Genomic DNA, 23,488 nt, shown 5'->3' with positions numbered 1-23,488 from the left:
TATTGCACTCACTATCAGAAGGAGGGACATCATGTTGATACTTGCTATGCCTTACATCCCGAGCTCCATCCACCCCGCTCTGCTCATCTCACTATCGTTAGCCTTCCTGATGCATCTACATCCTCCTCTACCAGTCAAGCAGCAGCAGCACCTAGTCCAGCAACAACACCTAGTAATACATGTCTTCTCTCTAGAGATGACTATGAGGAGTTTTAGCACCTACGATTGAGCAGTTGACCGCCTACTGCGGAGTTTACATAGCCAGGTAGTTCACCTGCCCCTCTACTTACTAGCTCCACTCCTGGATTAGTGATTCCAAGGCCTCGAACCATGTGACTGGTAATTCTACTTCACTTCGCTCCTTTCGTCCTTTCATTCTCTTTCATTCTGTTACTCTTGCCGATGGGAGTATTGCTCCCATTTATGGGGTTGAGACTCTTTCCCCTCATTTCGAACTTACCTTATCTTCAGTACTTTGTGTACCTAATCTCCCTGTAATTTACTTTATGTCAGCCAACTTACCAAAAATCATAAATCTTAATTGCTCTGTCTCATTTTTCCCTTCTTATTGTGTCTTTCAAGATCTCTTTGTTATGAGAGAAAGAGATGAGAGAATGGAATAAGTTAGGTTCTCTCCCCTTCACCCAAGTATTTATATTAAAGAGAGAAAGGTGTACAATGACTACTATGCCTTTATGGCACTACACACAAACATATATATCCAACACTCCCCCTCAAGCTGGAATGTATATTATACATTCCTAGCTTGTTACAAATATCAATAAACTTAGCTTTGCTCAATGGTTTGGTGAATGTATTAGCTAGCTAATCAGCGGATTGAGTGAAGGTAGTGCGCAATTCACCCTGCTGGATCCTGTGTCTGATGAAGTGGCAGTCCACCTCGATGTGTTTGGTTACTTTGGTACGCTCATGAAACACTGGATTGTTTGCAATGTAGATAGCCGCTTTGTTGTCACAATATAACTCTGCAGAAGATGGGTGGAACCCAATTTCAGATAGAAGAGAGTGCAACCAGATAAGCTCACCACAAGTGTGAGACATAGCTCTGTATTCTGCTTCAGCACTTGACTTGGACACAACATTTTGTTTCTTATTTTGCCAGGACACTAGGTTTTCCCCAACAAATGTGCAATATCCAGTAGTAGATCGTTTGTCAGTTGGAGAGCCAGCCCAATCAGTATCACAAAAGGCCTTTAACTTCATGTGACCATGTTTCTTAAAAAGTAGCCCTTTTCCTAGAGCACTTTTCAACCATCGAAGTCTTTCCAAGTTGGTGGAAGTTTGTCAATTATCGAAGGAACAATGAAAGAATCATCAAGAAGAATACCTTGCAAATGTATTTGACTTACTATATGTTGAATTTCATGCAACTGATCAATAACTGATCTATCATCTACCATGCAAAAATTCAAAAACCGACTTACAGTAAACTTCTTGCTACTTGCATCTTCCGTCATGTACTTGGTTTCAAGTGCGGGTCAAATCTCACTTGCCGATCCCATGCTTTGGTATATGTCAAAAAGTGAATCTGACATAGTGTTGAGGATGTGCCATTTGCAAATGTAGTCGTCTTGTTCCCATTTTAGCCTTGCACGAGCCTGTGCTAGAGTCTCATTTTCAACTGCCACCAGCTTTGGGGTTGTGAGAATACGGACCACTTTGAGTGAAGTGAGGATGAAGTGCAACTTCTTTTGCTACCGCTTGAAATTGGCTTTGTCAAAACGTTTAAGTTTGACGAAGTCTTGGGTCATTTGACGAATAAAAAATAATGCCATTGAAGCACTCAGAAACAACGTGAGAAAATTTTGTCCTAAGATTGTTGGTGGGAATGTTGTGGAGATAGAACTCTGTAGAGTTGCTTCAAGGCACGTAATCGCTTTCCTTAAGACAAATTTTGCCGCGACCAGTTGTGTGCAAAGGGGATCCACGAATTTCCTCCAAGATATAATGAAGCTTTGTAGGAAGATCCTACAAATATTTGATGACGATTTGCACAAGTGGAATCAAACCCAAAATGCCTTTTAAGAGCTTCAAGCCTTAGAGAAAAACACTAAAACTGTTTATGCAGAAAATGGCCTTTAGTGCACCGTTTAATGAACAAATTATCTTGAAACTCAAGAGAATAAGAGATTACTAGAGAGAGAAAGAGAATACAACACTAACTATTTTCTGTATATTGAAAAGACAGATTTCTGCTCCTTTTATAGAGCATTTAATGTCTATTCATTAAGAGAAACACCCCTTCAAGACATCTCTTGGATTGGTTTGAATAACAACCATTCGATCTTAACTCTTTGCGATTTAAGTGTTTTGGACCATCCACAAAGTGTCCCTTGTGTTTGAAAATCATCCATGACGGTTGGGAAGCAAAAGACATGAAAGAAGTTTGAAAACGGAAGTGAAAAGCCATGTCTATTTTCTCCCAACGGATAGATTTTCGAACAGCCACGGTCGACCGGGCTACCGCGGTCGCCCGCCGATAGGCTTCTGGACTTTTTATTTTTCTGATCCGAAGAATCGCGGTCGACCGGGGCTGCCGCGGTCGACCGACGACACCTTTCTGGAAATCGTTTATATTTCCAATAACCAATCCGCAGTCGACCGGCCCTGTTTGAAAATTGTTTTTTTATTTAAAATATAACTTGTGAAAATCCCTTTAATTTCCAATACCATTTTGAAAATCTCTAACAGATCCTTGGGATCAAACCTGCCATAACTCCCATGGACCCAAATACAAAACTTCTCCTAGAAGAGGGGGACTTATTAGAGGACCCTTGTCGATATAGGAGACTTGTTAGGAAGCTCATATATCTCAATGTCACTCGTCCTGACATTTCATATGCTGTGGGAATAGTTAGCCAATTCACAAGTGACCCTCTTACCTCTCACTGGGCACTTGAGACTTTAGAAAAAGTCTCAAGCACAAGAAAGAGGAAATGTCTCTTTAAGACTTGGCTCAATGCCTCAGGATTGAGGAAGAATCAAGGATAAGAGACAACAAAGAAGAGCATGAACCTCTATCCTCTAAAATCCATTTGGTGAAAAATGTTAAGGACTCGAACCAACAAGGGAAATGCAATCAGAAGAGAAACAAAAATCTTGAAAAGAAGTTCAATAAGAACAAGAAAAGAAAAGGGGCTTGTTTCAATTGTGGCAACCTGGCCATTACAAGAGTGAGTGTCGACTTCTTAAGGATAAGAAGTCGGGTGCACCAACAGACAAAGAAAAGTTTGTGGTCATGATTTCAGAGGCAAATGTCCTTGAAGATAGCAATGATTTATGGATTGACTCGGGTGTGACGAGACATGTCTGCAAAGACAAGAATCTATTTTCATCTTATGAAATAGTTGAAGATAGAAGTGGGCTCTACATAAGCAAATCGTCGACAGCAGAGTCAAAGGAAGAGGAAAGATGGAACTTGAATTCACATCTGAAAAGTGTCTCACTCTAACCGATGTCTATCATGTACCAAAAGTTAGAAAGAATTTAGTGTCTGGAAGCATTCTTAACAAGAATGGCTTCAAACTTCTGTTTGAATCTGACAAGTTTATTCTTTCTAAAGGGGTACCTTTGTAGGGAAGGGATATATGTATGAAGGAATGTTCAAGTTGAATATTAATAAAGTGAATGTCTTCGCTTATATTCTTGAATCTTTTTTATCATTATGGCATAGTCGATTAGGACATCTTAATACTAGGAAAATGAATGATATGGTTAAATTAGAATTGATTCCTAAGTATCAACATGACTTGGTAGACAAATACAAAATATGCATGCAAACTAAGATCATTTCAAAGTCTTCCTAAAGTGTATAGGAATAATAACTTGTTAGACCTAGTTCATAGTGACGTGTGTGATATACATAGTATCCCCACTAGAGGAGGCAAAAAGTACTTTGTCACGTTCATTGATGACTATTCAAAGTACTGTCATGTATATCTCCTTAGTCACAAAAATGAGGTTTTAGAAAAGTTTAAGGTGTATAAAACTAAAGTAGAAAACAATGTGGATAAAAAATTAAGTGCTTAAGATCCGATAGGGGTGGTGAATATTACTTTTCTAATTTTTGTGAATCGGAAGTAATTATTCATGAGACTACTATCCCTTATACTCCTCAACAAAATGGAGTAGCTGAAAGGAAAAATAGGACTTTAACTGAAATAGCTAATGCAAGTAAATTTTGGTTTAAACAAGAATTTTTGGGGTGAAGCCTTACTTACGGCTTGTCACATCTTGAATAAAGTTCCAAGTAAGAAGTCTAATATAACCCCTTATGAGTTTTGAAAAAAAAGAAAACCAAACTTAAGTTACTTTAAAGTTTGGGGTGATAGGGCCATAGTTAAAGTTCCTAAGCTTAAGTTAAGAAAGTTAGGTGAGAAGGGTATTGAATGTATCTTCTTAGGATATGCTAATCATAGTAAGGCCTATACGTTTCTAGTGATAGAACTTAATGATTTTCTTGAGGTAAACTCTATAATTGAGTCAAGGGATGCTATTTTATATGAATAGATTTTCTTCTATTCCAAAGGAAGTTGAGGCTTGTACTTCCATAGAACCCCCTCTAGAACTTCAAAAAGAAGTCAGTGAAACTAGTGAAATAAGAATAAGTAAAATAGATCGAAGAGAAAAGAGTTTTGGTCCTCACTTTGTTACCTATCTAGTAGAAGGAACAAGATCGATCATGTTAGACTTAAACATAGAAAGTGATCATCAAACCTATGTAGAAGCCATAAAGTCACAAGATACTGCCTTTTGGAAGGAAGCAATTAATGGCGAAATGGATTCTATCATGGGAAATAAGACTTGAAGTTTGGTTGACCTACCACCTGGGTCAAAACCAATAGGTTGTAAATGGATCTTCAAGAAGGAGATGAGAGTAGATGGATCAATAGAGAAGTTTATGGCAAGACTAATTGCCAAAGGGTTACACAAAAACTCGGTATTGATTACTTTGACACTTATGCACCAGTTGCTAGGATTATTACCATTAGAGTTTTGATAGCTCTTGCTTTCATTTACAAACTTCATATTCACCAAATGGATGTTAAAACTGTATTCTTGAATGGTGAATTGGATGAAGAAGTATACATGGAATAACCAGATAGTTTTATATTATCAGGACTAGAGCATAAGGTTTGTAAACTAATTAAATCTTTATATGGCCTTAAGCAAGCCCCTAAGCAATGGCGTGAAAGATTTGATAAATTTTAGTGTCAAATGGCTATAGAATACATGAGTCAGATAAATGTATTTATAGTAAATTTGAAGGTAATAAAGGTGTTATAATATGTCTGTATGTTGATGACATATTAATATTTAGTACATATATTGAATATATTCAAAGTACTAAATCATTTTTGTCTCAAAACTTTGATATGAAAGACATGGGTGAAACAGATGTAATCTTGGGAATAAGAATCATAAAGAATGACAATGGTTTGATTCTAACCCAATCTCATTACATAGAAAAGGTGCTCAAAAGGTTCAATCATTTTGAGTGTTCAACTGTTTCAACACCTAATCGTGGTAGGATCATTTCCCAACTATGGTATGCTAGTGCTATTGGCAGTCTCATGTATGCTATAACATGTACTAGACTAGACATATCATTTGCAGTAGGTAAACTTAGTAGGTTTACCAGTAGTCCTAGTTTTGCACATTGGAATGCAATATATAGAGTATTTAGATACTTGAAGAGGACAATGAAATATGGTCTATGTTATAATGGGTATCCAACAGTGATAGAAGGATACACTGATGCCAATTGGATAATTGAGCGTATAGATCATACTTCAACCAGTGGGTGGATTTTCACTCTTGGTGGTGGAGATGTCTTTTGGGCCTCTAAAAAGCAAACATGCATTACTACTTCTACTATGGAAGTAGAGTTTATAGCCTTGGCTGCATGTTCTAAAGAGACAGAATGGTTTAGGAATTCATTATTGGAAATTTTGTTATGGCCTAAACCAATGCCATCGATTTATGTCCATTGTGATACTCAGGCCGCCACACTATCAAGGGCATATAATCATGTTTATAATGGTAAGTCCAGACATATAGGACTTAGACATAGTACTATAAGAGTGTTACTGACCAATGGGGTTGTAACTATTGATTATGTGAGATCAAGCCAAAATTTGGTTGATCCGTTGACTAAAGCTCTTGCAAGAGATTTGATGAGAAAAATATCAGTAGGGATGGGGTTAAAGCCATTAACCAATAGTCACCGATGATGGAACCTCGATTCAACAGTTGAATAAACATCAAGTCTTGAGTTCAATGATTCCAAGTACATCATATGAAGTGATTGCAAGTACTATAATATACACTATTTTCATCCCAAGGTAAAGTGCTTGGTATCTGTAATGTTTACAAGGGTAAGGATGAGCAAATGGGTTCTTAACAGACTTATAACATGGTGTTGGTGTGTTTTAATTACAGGGACACTCTTAATAAGTCTACCTATGTGAGTGTGGGAGTGGTGCCGCTTCCTATGAGACTTGGCTAGTCTCTAAAGCACTCATGAAACTAAGATTTAGATTCAAGGCCAATACATGTTCAGCTCTTAAAAAGTGCCTATAAAGATGAAACCTTATGTGTGAAGATGTGTCTGGTTAGCTGAATAGAATAGCTAGTTCAAAGATACGTCTACTAGGTAATTCTGGCTAACTTTGATGTGTTTTCACCAAGTGAAGGTTCAAATCGAGAGATACCTTCATTTATGCATATGGTTTCCAAGCATGATGAGAAAACTATTTTTGTTTTGAAAATGGTGGGGGATTGTTAGAGATTTTCAAAATGGTATTTTAAATTAAAAGAATTTTCAGAAGTTATATTTTAAATAGAAAAAACAATTCTCAAACAGGACCGGTCGATTGGGAGTTCTTGGTCGACCACGGATTGGTTAGTGGAAATATAAACGATTCCAGAAAGGTGTGGCCAGTCGACCGCGGTAGCCTCGGTCAACCACGGTTCTTTGGATTGGAAAAAATAAAAAGTCCAAAAGCCTATCGGCGATTGACATCGGTAGCCCGGTTGACCTCGGCTGTTCGAAAATCTATCCGTTGGGAGAAAATAGACATGGCTTTTCACTTCCGTTTTCAAACTTCTTTCATGTCTTTTGCTTCCCAACAGTCATGGATGATTTTCAAACACAAGGGACACTTTGTGGATGGTCCAAAACACTTAAATCGTAAAGAGTTACATCGAATGGTCATTATTCAAACCAATCCAAGGGATGTCTTGAAGGGGTGTTTCTCTTAATGAATAGACATCAAATGCTCCATAAAAGGAGAAGAAATCTGTCTTTTCAATATACAGAAAACAGTTAGTGCTGTATTCTCTTTCTCTCTCTAGCAATCTCCTATTCTCTTGATTTTTAAGATAATTTGTTCATTAAACGGTGCACTAAAGGTTGTTTTCTGCATAAACAGTTTTAGTGTTTTTCTGTAAGGCTTGAAATTCCTAAAAGGCATTTTGGGTTTGATTCTGCTTGTGCAAAGTGTCATGAAATATTTGTAGGATCTTCCTACAAAGCTTCATTGTATCTTGGAGGAAATTCTCAGATCCCCTTTGCACACAACTGTTAGGGGCAAAATTTGTCTTAAGGAAAGCGATTGCGCTCCTTGAAGCAACTATAAAGGGTTCTATCTCCTCAACATTCCCACCAACATGATCTACTCTCATCCAGAAGGTCCAACACATATTTCCGCTTAGATAGAGAGATATTTGTACCTGAGTAAAATACCTCAATCCCTAAGAAGTATCGAAGGCGACCAAGATCTTTTGTAGAGATCTGTTTCTAAAGACAATTCTTCACTAATTGAATGCCTCAAGAGTCACTCCCTGTAATGATAATATCATCTACATAGACTATGAGAATGACATGACCAACATCTGACTTGAGGCTAAACACAGAGTGGTCCACCTCACATCTCTTCATACCATATCCCATGAGAGAATCACTAAACTTCAAACACGAGGGGATTGTTTGAGGCCATACAATGACTTGCGAAGGTGGCAAACTGAGGTGGTCAACTCCCCCTGAGCAACATACCCTAGAGATTGCTCCATATACACCTCCTCAACCAAATCACCATAGGGCAATGCATTTTTTACCTCAAGCTGATGAAGGGGCCATCCATGGTTGACTACCAACGAGACACGAACATGCACAGATGGGATTTTCGCAACTAGAGAAAAAGTCTCAGTATAATCAATCCCATAAATCTGAGTGTATCCTTTTGCAACAAACCACGCTTTAAGATGCTCAATTGTCCCATCGGGAAGGTATTTGATGGCATAGATCCACCTGCAGCTAATGGGATGGACTCCAAGAGGAGGAACTAGATCCCAAGTATGATTCGCCTGAAGGGCGTTCATCTCATCATCCATAGAACCACGCCACCTGTAGTGGGCAAGAGCTTCCTACAAAGACTTAGGCAAGGAGACAGAAGACAAAGAAGATATAAAATTGCAAAATGTAGGTGAAAGATGGTTGTAAGATACGTAAGAAGATATAGGATGACTCGTAGTACGTGAGAGCGTACGGAATGCAATGGGAGAGTGTAAATAACCCTCAGAGGAAGGAGACAATACCTGAGAAGTGGACGCTGGGATCTTAGTTAGGGACGATATGGACTCAGGTGGAACAAGAGAAGGCTGAGGGCGGGGTCTGCGCTGATAGACCTAAATGTGGGTGGAGACCGGAGGTGGAGCAGGCGAGGAAGCAGACGGGACCGACAATGGTGCAGGAAGAGGAGGTACACTATCAGGGAGAACTAGAACCAGAGACTCATGTGTAGGAGGAGTAGGACTAGTAAAATAAGGAACATACTCAATGAAGGTAAAATCGACGGAGACAAAACACCGATGAAGACGATGATTGTAACACTTGTATCCTTTCTGGGTACGAGAGTAACCTAGAAAAACACATCGCTTAGCCTGGGGTCCAATTTGTCCACATCTAGACCCAGCTTATGGACAAAGCAAAAACAGCTAAATACACGTGGGGTAATAGGAAAGGGTTCGCCGTGAGGGAGAAGAACCGAGAAGGGGATTGATTGTCTAACATAGACGAGGAGAGACGGTTAGCTAGAAAGCAAGAAGTAAGAATGGCATCACTCCAATATACCTTAGGAACATGCATATGAAAGAGTAGAGTACGAGCGATGTCAAGAAGATAGCGCAACTTCCTCTCAGGTTTGGGGTGGGGTGGGGCTGAGGAAGAAGAAGAAGAGGATGAAGGAGAAGGATCTTCAAGGGTGGTCCCTAGGGCACACTAACCCTAGAGATCTGATACCATGTTATGAGGGAAAGAGATGAGAGAATGGAATGAGTTAGGATCTCTCCCCTTCACTCAAGTATTTATATTAAAGAGAGAAATATGTACAATGACTATTATGCCCTTATGGCACTACACACAAACATATATATCAAACATTCTTGACAGGGAAGACAATTGGTTCGGGTCATGAGGTGCATCGCCTTTATCATCTTAGTTGTAGATCGTCGCCTACCATGTTGCATTGTTCTATCGATGCCTATTAGTGGCATTGTCTTATTGGCCATCCCTCCATTCAGGAACACAGACGAGGGAAGACAGTTAGCTAGAAAGTAGGAAGTAAGAATGGCATCACTCCAATATACCTTAGGAACATGCATATGAAAGAGTAGAGTACGGGCAATGTCAAGAAAATAGCACAACTTTCTCTCAGGTTTGGCGTGGAGTGAGGCTGAGGAAGAAGAAGAAGAGGATGGAGGAGAAGGTACTTCAAGGGTGGTCCTTAGGGCACACTAACCCTAGGGCTCTGATACCATGTTATGAGAAAAAGAGACGAGAGAATGGAATGACTTAGGGCCTGTCCCCTTCACTCAAGTATTTATATTAAGGAGAGAAAGGTGTACAATGACTATTATGCCCTTATGGCACTACACACAAACATATATATCAAACATTCTTGACTGGGAAGACAACTGGTTCCTGTCGTGAGGTGGATGGCCTTTATCATCTTAGTTGTAGATCGTCGCCTACCATGTTTCATAGTTCTGTCGATGCCTATCAGTGGCATTGTCGCATTGGCCATCCCTCCATTCAACAGCTGCAGCAAAGCTCTATTGTCTCTTACCCCCTTCAGTCATATAAGTGCGAGTCATGTGAACATGGGAACCACCGTGTGTTATTTCCTTCCCGAGTTGTTTATACGGGTCTCGAGACCTTTTGAGTTAGTGCATTCTGATGTCTGAGGTCCCTCAAGGACCATGTCTCTTTTTTGGATATAAATACTTTATTATTTTTGTCGATGACTTTTCTCATATGGCATGGCTCTTTTTACTTAAGGATCGCTCTGAGGTCTTTCATGCTTTTCGCGCATTTCATGCTGAAATCACTAACCAATATGATTGTAATCTTAAATGTTTACGTACTGATATTGCTAGGGAGTACTTCTCGACATCAAATGGTTTTTAGGATTTCTTAGCCACTCATGGCATCGTGCATCAATCCTCTTGTGCATACACCACTCAACAATATGGTGTAGCGGAGAGGAAACTGAGATATTTACTTGATATAACCCGCACTCTTCTCTTTCAAATGAGGGGCCCTAAAGCCTATTGGAGTCATGCCATCCTTAGCTCCTGTTTCTTGGCTAACCGCCTTCTCTCTTCGGTTTTAGATGGTAAATCTCCCTTCTCCATTTTAGATCCTCAGGGGAACCATTTACTATTACCCCATGGGTCTTTGTGTTTTCTTTGTTCACAACCTTACTCCTGGTCTACATAAATTAGACCCCCGGGCAGAGCACTGTGTCTTCTGGGCTACTCTCGTACCCAGAAAGGTTATTAGTGTTGCAGTCCTAGGCTTTGCAGGCTCTTTGTTTCCGCTGATGTCACATTCTTTGAGTCTATCTCTTTCTTTCATACTCCCACTAAGAGTGGGAAGCCTGTTTCCGACTCACCGGTCCCTCTTCCTCTTCCATTTCTTCCTGATCTAGTTGAGTCCCCTTCCACACCATTGTAGGTGACGGTGGCTCCTCCACCAGCTCCTATGAAGGTCTACCAGCAACGTCGGAGGCTAGATGCCCATCCATCTCCGCCCGAGACATCGTCTTCCCAGCCAGAGATCACGGTTTCACCCTCTCATGTACCTCTTCTTCCACCTCCTGATATTCATGTAGATTCTCCTATTGCTTCACGTACATGTTCCTGTACCACTGCACATCCTATTTCCTCTGTTGTTTCTTATGATCATCTCACCCCTTTGTTTCATAGCTTTGTGTCTTCCTTGTCCTTTGTGTCTTTGCGGAAGTCTGTGCCAGAGGCTCTTGCTCACCAAGGTTAGTGTGCTGCTATGGATATTGAGATGGCCGCACTTCAGACTAATCATACTTGGGATTTGGTTACTCAACCTCATGGTACTTAGCTTGTGGGCTGTCGTTGGGTCTTCAACATCAAATATTTACCAGATGGGATAGTTGAGCGCCTTAAGGAGTGCTTGGTTGGCAAAGGATATACACAGACCTTCGGGATTGACTACACAGATACCATGTCACCAGTTGCCAAAATTCCCTCTGTGCAAGTGTTGATCTCCCTCGCCATCAACAAAGGGTGGCCCTTATATCATCTCGATGTCAAGAATGCCTTTCTCCATCCAGACTTAGACTTTGGAGGTGTATATGGAGCAACCTCCTGGATATGTTTCTCAATGGGAGATATCATTCTCAGTATGTCGGCTACGCAAATCATTATATGGCCTCAAACAATCTCCTAGAGCATGGTTTGGGAGATTCAGTAATGCTATCATGAGATATGACATGAAGCATTGTGTAGTTGACCTCTCAGTATTTAGTCGGTGGTCTGATGCTAGACATGTCTTTCTTATAGTCTATGTGGATGACATCATCATTACAGGGACTGACATAGTTGTCATATAGAGGTTGAAAGCCTTCCCCGAAAAAGAGTTTTCAATAGAAGACACTGGGCGTCTACGATATATCTTCGGGATTGAGTTAGCTTACTCTATTAGTAGTCTCTCCCTCTCACCGAGGAAGTATGTGTTAGATCTACTAGATGAGACACGATCTTTGGGTATGAAGCCAACTGCTATCCCCATGGACCCAAATACAAAGCTGCGTCCAGAAGAGGGAGACTTGTTAGATGACCCTGGCAGGTACTGACGGCTAATGGGAAAGCTTATATACCTCACAGTTACTTGCCCAGATATTTCATATGCAGTGAGGTCATTAGCTAGTTCATGAGTGCTCCTTGTACATGCCACTGGGTAGCTGTGATTCAGATTCTTCGATACTTGAAAAGCGCACTAGGAAAATGACTGTTTTTCAAGAGATTTGGCCATAAAACGTTAGAAGGATTTTTTGATGCAGACTGGGTAGGGTCACCAGCAGATAGAAGATCTACTACTAGGTATTGTACCTTCATTAGGGTAACTTAGTGTAATGGCAATGTAAGAAGCAAGATGTAGTAGCCAAATCGAGTGCACAATTCAAATACTAGTGGAGAGCTTATCAGTTGCGCTCTCTCCTATCTGAGATTGGCTTCTCCTCCTCATCCTTGGCTGAGTTGCATTACGACAATAAGGCTGCTACTCACATTGCCACCAATCCTGTCTTCCTGAGCGAACCAAGCACATAGAGGTGGATTGCCATTTCATATGCTAGAGAATCCAAAAGGGGGTGATATACACTACTTTCACTTGATCAATGAATCAGCTAGCTGATGTTTTTACCGAGTCTTTGAGTAAAGCTGAGCTAAATGATATTTCTACCCAGCTAGGAATGCATTATATACATTTCAGGTTGAGGGGGAGTGTTAGAAGTATATAGGTGCCTAAGGCCAGTTTCTTCTTTGTAATCTTTTATCTCTTTATAAGAATACATAAGGAGGAACTCTACCCGACTCACTCTTTTCTTTCTCTCATTCTCCTCTCCAATCTTCTCTCTCAACAGGGTTAACTAATTTTTCATCCTTCTTTTACATCTTTCTAGCAAGATTTCCCATATTATGATTGATGGGGCAATTTCAACAGTATTATTAAATGTAGAATTGCCTTTTTTTCAATCATTGAACGTGAAATCGGTTCTTCTCAAGGAAGAGGGACTAATACAAATTTAATCTCCCATGTGTCAAAGAAATCAATGAAGAAGAAGAAAGATAAGGCATGAGTGGGCATCAAACCGAGGGCTTTATTATAGAAGAGAAAGAGAGACTCGAGGGATCGTTTTGGGCTATCCTTTTGTTTTCTATTGAGATTAGAATAGTTTAACCTAGTTCTCTTCCTCCTCAACTTGATCTTCTTCTTGGATCTATAGTTCTATAATGTTATCTTTTTTATACTACTTGGTATTAAATAAGCTCCAACAAGGAAATATACAATGAAATATTGTTCAAAAAGGAAGAAAAACTAAACATTGAGATCATCAATACTTAGGAGTGGAGGTTGTCAAGTTCAGACCATCACAAATAGCAAATGGGCATAACATAGCAAAGATATTTTGAAAGATAGGTAGAAGACAGATTGTGTACTTTAAAGAAAATTATGTTTACTTGCTTCAATAATAGATTTTTTTTAATTTCAGTCGAAATGTTTCGATTTCGATTGAAAGATTTGAGTTTCGACAACCACTGACACGTAATCCATTTGGATTAATTTCAATCCAAGATTTCATCAACGTCTTGATCGAAATGTGTCATTTAGGTCTTTGTTTTGGTTGAAATTACTAAAATAGTGTAAATTGGATGAACATAAGGCAACGTCAAAGAAAACGTGTCTTTCAGGTATGAAATCCACACGACAAAACCCACTCGAAGAAAAGAGAGATTCTAAAAAGATTTTTCCCAAAAAAAAAACAATTGGAAGGTATTAAGAAAATAAATCTAAGTGTCAGGTGACGAATCTTACTTGAAATTTGTTGGCTTGAAAAAGGTAAAAATCTTTTATAACATCCCGACATTATTCATCTTCACCGCAAGTCCTATCGCCAGCAGCCGGATTTGATTGTTGTCGGTGGTTGGAGGCCTTTCGTTGCTCCCACGACGAGGGTTCTTAGCTTTTATTTCCATTAGTACAATAACCCATCATGTTTCAAATATATGACAATCTCTTTAAATTAACTATCATGCTTCCAGCTTCAGAGTGTTGCGTTTACAATTTAAGTATAAGCGGGCATGGTAGATGGTATAATAACGTGACACAACTCAACAAAGCCTTTGTCTCAAACTAGTTGGGGTCGGCTAAATGAATCCTTAAAAAATTCATGAAGAAGGCAAAAGGAATCTACCCGGCTCTAATCCCGGTTCTAGTTGGGTTCTTCTACGTGGATCATTTTCTTCCATTCTATCCTATCCAAGGTCATGTTCTCTGTTATGTTCCTAGCTATCAAGTCTTTCCTCTTCGGTCTGCCCCTGCGTCTTTTTACTCCATCAATTTGGCACGAGTCACCTCTTCTCACCGGAGCATCCAAAGGTGGTTGGATATGTCCAAACCATCTTAAGCAGTGCTCTTTCATCTTCTCCCCGATTGGAGCCACCCCCACCTTTTTATGAATGTTTTCATTTTTAATTCTATCTAGCCTTGTGTGGCTGCACATCCATCTAAGCATTCGCATCCCCACTACACTTATTTTATGCACATGCTGCTTCTTGGTGGCCCAACATTCTGAGCCATACAACATGGCTGACTTCATAGTTGTCTTATAAAACTTTTCCTTCAACTTGGTAGGGAATTTACGGTCTCATAGAACTCTTGAGGCAAGCTTTCACTTCATCCAACCTGCTCTTATTCTATGGTTAACATCCTCTTCAATCTCTCCTTCCTTATGTAGAATTGAACCATGATAGCGAAAGATATCCCTCTTAGGTACCTCCTGTCCAGTCATATTTACTACATCCTCGTCCCTCCTCCTTACATTACTAAAGTTGCATTCCATATATTCTGTCCTAAAACCTTTAAATTCCAAAGTAGTTCTCCATAACTCTAATTTAGCATTTACCCCTGCTTTGGTTTCATCGATTAATACCATGTCATCTGCAAAAAACATACATCACGGCACCTCATCCTAGATACCCTCCCTAAGCTCATCCATAACTAGCGAAAAAAGATAAGGGCTTAGAGCTGATCCTTGGTGCAGTCCTATTATAATTGGAAACTCACTAGATGTGCCATCCGTGGTTTTAACACTAGTTGCTGCTCCATTGTACATATCCTTAATCACATCAACATATTTAGTAGGTACTTTTTTTCTTTCAAGGACCCACCACATAACACTCCTGAGAACCCTATCATATGATTTCTCCAAATTAATGAAAACCATATGAAGGTCATTTTTATTTTCTCTAAATCTCTCCATTAACCGCCTAATCAAGAAGATAACTTCTATTGTTGTTCGTCCGGACATGAAGCCAAACTGATTCTCTGATACATTAATCTCTTTTCTTAGTCTATGCTCAATTATCCTCTCCCAAAGCTTCATGGTGTGACTCATTAGCTTAATTCCCCAGTAATTGGTGCAACTTTGAATATCCCCTTTACTGTTATAAATAGGTACTAATATACTCTTCCTCCACTCATCAGGCATCTTCTTAGTTTTTAAAATATTGTTAAATAATCTAGCTAACCAAACTAAACCCACATCACCCAAGCATCTCCAAGTCTCAATAGGAATATCATCAGCCCCCTAGCCTTACCTAATTTCATATTTTTCGTAGCTACTCTTACCTCTGATGTTCGGATTCTACGAACAAACCTTTGATTTGTATCATCAAAAGCGTTATCAAGTTCTCTCAAATTCGCTACAGGTTCTCCTTTAAACAACTTATCGAAGTAACTTCTCCACCTCTCTTTTACCTCGTTTTCTTTTACTAACAATCTTTGATTCTCGTCTTTGATGCATTTTATATGATTCAAGTCCCTGCTCAGCCTTTTCTCTCATCTTAGCAAGCTTGTAGATATCTTTTTCACCCTCTTTCGTCCCTAACCTGTGGTACAAATCCTCATAAATAACTATTTCAAAATAAAAGGAAAAATATTATTTGATTATACCATCTACCATGTTCTTCAAAATATTTTTTGATTATCCTCATAAATGACTTCTTCCTAGCTAAATATAACTATGTTCTTCAAACATATGCACCCAATCCGTAATTTTGCAAAGAAAAAACGCCACCATGTTGACTTTGTGGACAAAATGTATAATTAAAAATGTATAAAGAAGGGTAAAATAGGTATTGTGAAAGGGGTAGGATTGAAAATCTGGGGCTATAATGGGGGCCTTTGTTAACAAAAGCAAAAAAAAGTGATGTGTAATTCTATTAGAATTTTGGAAGAAATTCAAATAAATCTTTCCTTTTCTCTTCTGCTATATAATATATAGATACATACATACATACATACATACATATCTATATATATATATATATATATATATTAAAATATTAAAAAATCACAGAATAATAAAATAGCCAATTATTCATTTTTCCATCCAAATTTATTAAGTTAACAAGAAACTACTATGATAAGTTATTCAATATCATAATAGGAATTGTTTGTTAACAAACTTGTCGCATACTAAGCATCTATTTCCCATCCAAACTCATGCAAATTGGATAATAATCTTAAAAAAATAATGGATACAAGATCATATCAATTCTCAGAGCCTCAAACATCAAATGACAAATATCAATTATAAAAGGGCGATGATTTTTTTGCCTCCCGAGTAGGATTATGCGACCCCCTTTCTATGTGATTTGACGTCAAAAAGTGTCAAGTCTGCACACAATTCACTTTAAAAGGGGGGTGCAGAATCCTCAGGGGGTGAAAAAAATCATCTCCCTTATAAAAAAATGGTAAGTCATCGATGTTGTCCTCATTATAGTCGCCCCCCTCCTTGATGCAAGTAATGTCCTCGGGCACATGCATTGTGCTTGACGAGTTCACTGGTTTGATTCGTTCGAACTCCTCATCCTTCTCTGTCTTATTCCTTCCCACAGGAGGGTTTTTGAAGGATTCTTCTAATGCAAAAGAAAAATGGGGTCAATCGAAAAAAGGTTCTATTTTCTTTTATACAAAACTTAATTAGGATAAATCGAATGACTTGTATCAATTAAGATCAAATCATAAGATTCAATAAAAAATCGTAAGATCATACAGATTAATATTCAATCATGAGATTCAAATCGAAATCTATAAGGTTTGATTGAATCCTAAATCTTAAGATTTTCAAAATAATTGTGCATGTACTATGTATAAATATTAATATGAATTACATGTGAAATTTGGTATGTACTAAATTATCAAACATGTGCGCTAGTTTTTAAACCAGCATGGATGGTTGTCTTGCTTCTGTAATGGTTTCAATATGTAGTTATGCTTACTATAGCCTTTCCTAAAGTTTTGATGTGATTCTAGGGGGAGAGAAATGGAAGAAAGAGGGGAGAAGAGAAAAAGAGAAGGAGAAGAGTAGACGAGAAAGAGGGGAAGGAGGATGAAGAAGGGAAAGGGAAGAAGAAGAGAGATAGTGGAGAAATTTGCATTCTCAATTCATTAATTCATCAAAAGTTAAAATCTTTAATACATGTGGCCTATATATATAGGCAATGGAAATAAAATTCCATGAAAACAAAATTCTTAACTCTAAATAGCATGGAAATAAATATCCTAGAAACTAAAGAACATGAAAATAAATACGTAAAAGTCCAAATGGGCACATGTCGCTTATGAGGCCTACAATTTGCATCATTCTCTTCGTATTGAAAAGAATTAGCTTTGAGTTCTAGTCCGCCTGGATCAAATATGTAAATGACCCACTCTCGCAATAGGAGTGGAAAGCCGTCAAAGTCACCTCTGATATAGGCCATCAGAAGTGGTCCATCCTGATAAGTACGACGGAATGGAAAAGTGGCAATCCGGTTGAGGCCAATCATTGACTGTAAATAGTCACTCGCGGTAACTGCACAAAATATCCTAGCCATGTCAAATGTAATGTCTATAGGCAGCACCATATCCACATGAACAATGTCTGCCAAAATCTCCTCTGTTACACAGTATGACCATCTGCAACAACGGTATCCTCATGCCCCTCACCCACATCTACATGTGTCATCACCAGCATCCTCACTCACAATGCTCATCAGGGCCTCTCTTTCTGCAATCTCTGCAATAGGCTCAGACTCGGTACATCTAGCAACTGGATCATCAGTGACAACCTCATCACCAAGAACATCCGGTCCATCACTAGCATCATCTGCGTCTGGCATGTCATGGGAGTTGGTAATATCGGTCGTGGCATCTTCCTCTTGGGATGTAGCCTCATCAATAGGACAAGAAGATGGTGTGCATAATCGACCCCATCGTGAACATTATCACACTACGGACGACGAGCTGCCTCTATCAATTGCTCATGACGGGTTGCCTCCTTGCGAGCTCTTCGCAGGTGATACTGATAATGAGCCTCTCGAGCATAGATCTTTGCGAATTCATCACGGACATCTTGCATCGACTAAAACTAAGGTTTTAAATTTCAGTTTCGGGGATAATTTTGGCCCTCATCGAAGCCGAAATTCGGTAGAAGCACTCAAAATGTCGGTAATTTCGGCCGAAATTCTATAAAGAAATAAAAATTAATATTTTATCAAAATTTTTGCCAAAATTGCCGAAATTGCTGAAATTTCGACAGAAATTGACAAAAATTTAGTAAATTTCAACAATTTTAGTTTCAGAACGTTTCGGTTTCGGTCTTGATCGAAATCCGGATGAAATTTAAAACCATGACAAAAACAAGGCATGCCTAAGTCACTGCGCTCTAGCAAGAAGGATCTCCATTTCGTCTTGGCGTCTCTGCATACTATATCTTGACTAGACGAACGGTCCTTTGATGATCATGACTATGGTATGCAACAACAGCCTTGATCCATTGTGACACTCAGCCTCGCAATCTCCATATGGATAGTAGTAGGCATCATAACCATAGAAATACGGAACCCATGGTGCAGTCATTGTGGGGCGAATCAATGTCGCATTGCTCCTGATGTAATCTCTGGAAATCAGCAGTAAGATCTGTTCGTGATATCGAAAGGAACAAAAATGCATTCCGCGAACCTCAAATCAAACTCCCGGATGGCCAAGATCGTAGGGGTGCAACTCGGGTCGGATTGGGTCGGGTTGAAGCCGACCCGACCCTACCCGAGGAACTCCTTTTTCCAACCTGACCCGATTTCCAACCCTACGAGGTTCAACCCAACCCGACCCGAGGAACCCTTTTTTCCAACCCGAACCCGACCCATGTTCAACCCGAGTTTTTAAGCTTAAGAAAAAAAAAAATTCACATAAAATGTCGGGTTTCACTAGGGTCGGGTTGCCCAAACCATCAACTCGAACCCGACCCGACATTTTTTTCTGGGTTGAACCCGTCGGGTTCAGGTTGAATGTGACCCGAGTTGCACCCTTACTGGATGCGGTCGGACCAAAACCGATGGATGATGAAGGTTGGCCAAAGTAGTCGATGTGCTCACCATGGACTGCGAAGAATAGACTGGGTATACTTGTCACGTTGTTCTGAACAACTCTCATGCTGACGCCGAGGCCAAATTTCGACCAGAAATGGCTCGGGTGAAGAGATAAAATTAGATGGAGAAAGAAGAGAGAAAGAGTGGGAATAAAAGAGAGATAGATAAGTGAGAGAGGCGAAGAGATGAGAGAAAGAGAGGAAAAATAAGAGAGGGACAGACTAGAGAGAATGAGGAGAGAGAAAAGCTAGAGAGAGAAGGGGTGAGAAAAAAGAAGAAAGTGTAGACGGATGAAAGAGACAAGACAATTTCTTTTTCTTTTTTTTCTTTTTTTCTTTTTGCTTTCTTTTCTTCTCTTTCCTTCTCAGTCAGCCAACCTAAGAAGTAAACTCTGATGTGGTCACAAGACCAATTAATAGAAAATAACAAGGGGTGCCCAAGGGAGGAAAGGGCGGCACATTTCCTTTTTAAAAGAAGTTATTAAAGGAAAGTCACCGACTGTCCTTTGTGAGCAGGAAACTTCAGAAATTTGAAACCCTTGTGGGTTTCTCCTACTAAATGCTGGAGACGAACTAGAGACGCGCAGGAGACGGCGAGCGGCGACACAAAACTGAAGCTAGAAGGGAAGCAAGAGTGAAGTGTGGATTAGGGTTGACAAAAGAAAGACGTGGTGGGTTTGATTACGGTTCTGCAGGAAGGTACTATTGAGGGTTTTGGAAGATGGGTTTCAAGGGATTAGAGGTTACTAATGTGGGTTTGGGTAAAGGAGAAAGGATGGGTTTGGAAGGGTATTAGGGGTTTGGATTGCGATGAACAACAGAGTGTAGGGGATGGTTTCAGATAGGGTTTTAAGGATTAGGGTTTCAAGAGGTTGTGGAATCTTTGGGTTAAGGTTTTAGAACGAAAAGGAGAAGGAAAAGGGGGTTGAGATATGGGTGGTCATGCCTAGAGAAGAGAGAGTTAAGTTTGAAGGAAGATGGGGTTGTTTTTAGGCTATGTAATCACGAGTTTTAGGTTGCCTAGACTAAGGGCTATTAGGATCTGTTTCTTTAGGGATTATGTGAAAGGGTTTGATGGACTGAAAACAATGGTTTGGGGCTGATTTATACACAACAAATAGGGGTTTTGTGGGATGGTTTGGGACAAGAGCAACCCAGAAATCTGGGTTGTTTCTGCAGCCGACCGTTAGGGGAGATAAGGAAATATAGGGAAAAAGAGGGAAAGGAAAGAGAGAGACAGGGAAAGAAGGAAAGACTTATGGGATCTTTTGTTTTGATACTAAATTGATGTGATCCCGGGAGGAGAGAAATAGAAGAAAGAAAGGAGAAGAGAAAAGGAAAAGGAAGAGAAGGGAATGAAAAAGACATATCTGGTAGAATCGTAACCATAGAATACGACCCTAATCGAAATGCATACATTTGTCTCATACACTATGGGACTAGCAAAAAGGTTTGGTAGATGAGGCTGAACCTCTTGTGAGCGAGTGGATGGCCAATTACTCTGCCAATTCAAGTCTCGTAGGTAGAGATGAGATGTGATGGATGCTTTCAAAGCCGATAGCCAAATGTGACCATTGATCCTAGCCAGATCGATCTGAGTTGTTTTCAATATTGTGATTTCTGTGCTGAAATTAAAACCCAATTTGGTGTTCCTGTTTGTATTCTTAGGAGTGATAATGCAAGTGAATATTTTTCTTCTTGGAAGAAGAGAAGGAGAAGAGTAGAGAAGAAGGAGGGGAAGAAAGGAGAAGCAAAGGAAGAAGATGAAAGATGGGGAGAGAAATCTGTATTCTCAATTCATTAATTCATTTAAAGTTAAAATCTACATGTGGCCTATATACGGGCAATGGAAATAAAATTCCATGAAAACAAAATCGGTAACTCTAAATAACATGGAAATAAATGTCGTAGAAACTAAATAACATGACATATCACAAAAAAAAGAAACTAAATAATATGAAAATAAATACGTAAAAGTCCTAATGGGCACATATGCCTGCTTATGGGGCCTACAATCTGCATCAAGTTTCATCTTTAGATTATATTATTTGCACATGTTTCCATAATTTTATAGGATTTCCACCGAAGATTTCAACCAAAACCGAAATGTTTCCGTTTCTATGGTGACCAAAACCAAAAACGAAAAACGGGATTTAAAACCTTGTCGCTATAAATACCCTTGATTTCAACAAATCAGGTTTTGTCTCTATTCCTCTACCTGTGTCTGTATGTGGGTACCATAGCTTCTAATTTATCGAATAATAAAACAAGTACATACAAAAATACGTAAAAGACACATCTACATAGAATATGGATACCCACACATACACAAATTAATGAGATATTGCTAAGACGGTTGTTGAATATACATCACCAAGAATAGAGATTTTGATGTTTTCATTGATCTCTAGATAAGTCAGGAATTTTCTAATGTTATTTTATTGGCATACCACTCAGAAAACTATAAAGAATAGCTTTTTGAAGACACCAGAGATCAAGCCCGAAAAATCCATAGTTTCAATATGTTAGCACAAAATGAATATGAAACTACAAATCAAAACAAAATCGACCAGATTTTAGTTTTTAAAAGGCAAAGCTATACCTTTTGAACCCTAGCAGTCAACTTTGTCATTGCAGTCTTTAATTTACGCACCCGATCCAAGTTACGCCTACTGATCTGCACATTATGATAGTTGTTGGCAAACGGGTTGTGTGATACCACACGAAAAAAGGAATTTTAGCACAAAAATAAAACAAAGACAATAGGAAATGGATGTGTACAGATTGCCACTAATAGAAAGCATAAAAATATCCCGTTCAAATAGCATAGACTAATCAATAATATGTAATGTGTGTGTGTGTGTGTGTATATATATATATATATATATATATATATATATATATATATAACATAACAAATTAATGCAATAGATATGCATATGAGAAAAAAATATAACCTCCCATATTCATGTGATGGAAAAGAATAATGTGAATCACGAATAGAGAAACAACTAGTAAACCAGAACAGATGAGGACAACATTACATGAGCTAAGAAGATTTTATGGAAGCGCATAATGTATAATGCCCACAACCAAGGGAATCAAGTAGCTCTTAGTATTTTGGAGTCCAACTTATCTAAGGTACGCTCCGTGCCTCTTCCACTGGTTTGTAAATCCACTGTGAAAGAAAAGGTATAGAGATTCACTCAAAGTGGAGATGAAATGATCAAGAAAGGCTAGCGCAATAAAAATAAGAGTTTGTTAATGTTTTGAGATCATCAAACTGGAATTCAGCCTGTGTAGCTATTACAACATGCTCATTACATTACTCATATGTGGCTTTCATTGTAAACTCAAGCACGACCTCATGAGTTTCTGGTAATTTTGTTAGTGTATAAACTAGTGCAGACATGGAGTTTGGAAAAAAGAAACTATCCAATCCATGCTTGAAAAAAATGCACTCAATAGGAGTGGAGATGGGAAGGGCATCAAAGTTGGAGATGCGTCATGTACATAGCGCATTTTGCACTTTATTGGCTATAAATAAAAATTTAACAGATGCATATTATCTCCCAGCCAGGGTAAAATAGAGATACTTATCTAAGACACATGTATAAAACATGAAAAATAATTCTCCAATAAGTTTATCTCTAGTCAACTTCCTTATTCAACAATATCAACAAAATAGATTGAAAAGATGGAAAAAAAAAATCAACTTACGTTGGAGGTCAGCTCATCCAAAGCTGGGTAAGTAGCGGTTTCCAGTTCCGTGGTACGTGCATCAAGAAAACTGCAAATGGCTTCCAAAGCCACCTCCAGTGCACGAAATTCAAATGGAGACTCTACATTGCATGACTCAGCACTGTCAGGGTGTCAAACAATAGCACATCTACTTGAAGTTACGTACAATTGGTTCTAACATCTAACTTTAAGAAAAAGAGATAATCACCGTA

General features: G+C 39.0%; 1 protein-coding gene across 2 annotated transcripts in view; it reads right to left on the bottom strand.

Moving 5' to 3' along the window:
• LOC143887153 (magnesium transporter MRS2-I-like) overlaps positions 1–23,488 on the bottom strand; it is a 57,907-nt gene that overhangs the window by 6,117 nt on the left and 28,302 nt on the right. For both annotated transcript variants that reach the window (XR_013254085.1, XM_077391256.1), the window contains exons 4-5: positions 23,256–23,377; positions 22,138–22,212 (exon numbers count right to left, since the gene is read on the bottom strand). Coding sequence is in view for 1 of the 2 variants with exons in the window: in XM_077391256.1 (XP_077247371.1) it covers positions 22,138–22,212; positions 23,256–23,377 (197 nt within the window). In the remaining variant the exon portion in view is untranslated. The remainder of the gene's footprint in view (positions 1–22,137; positions 22,213–23,255; positions 23,378–23,488) is intronic.

Source organism: Tasmannia lanceolata, unplaced genomic scaffold (genome assembly GCF_043159265.1).
Source record: "Tasmannia lanceolata isolate RefF3 unplaced genomic scaffold, GAP_Taslan_0.1 ptg000012l, whole genome shotgun sequence".
NCBI classification, from domain to species: domain Eukaryota; kingdom Viridiplantae; phylum Streptophyta; class Magnoliopsida; order Canellales; family Winteraceae; genus Tasmannia; species Tasmannia lanceolata.
The sequence above is the reverse complement of the archived record's forward strand: the minus strand, read 5'-3'. Positions and strand labels throughout refer to the sequence as shown.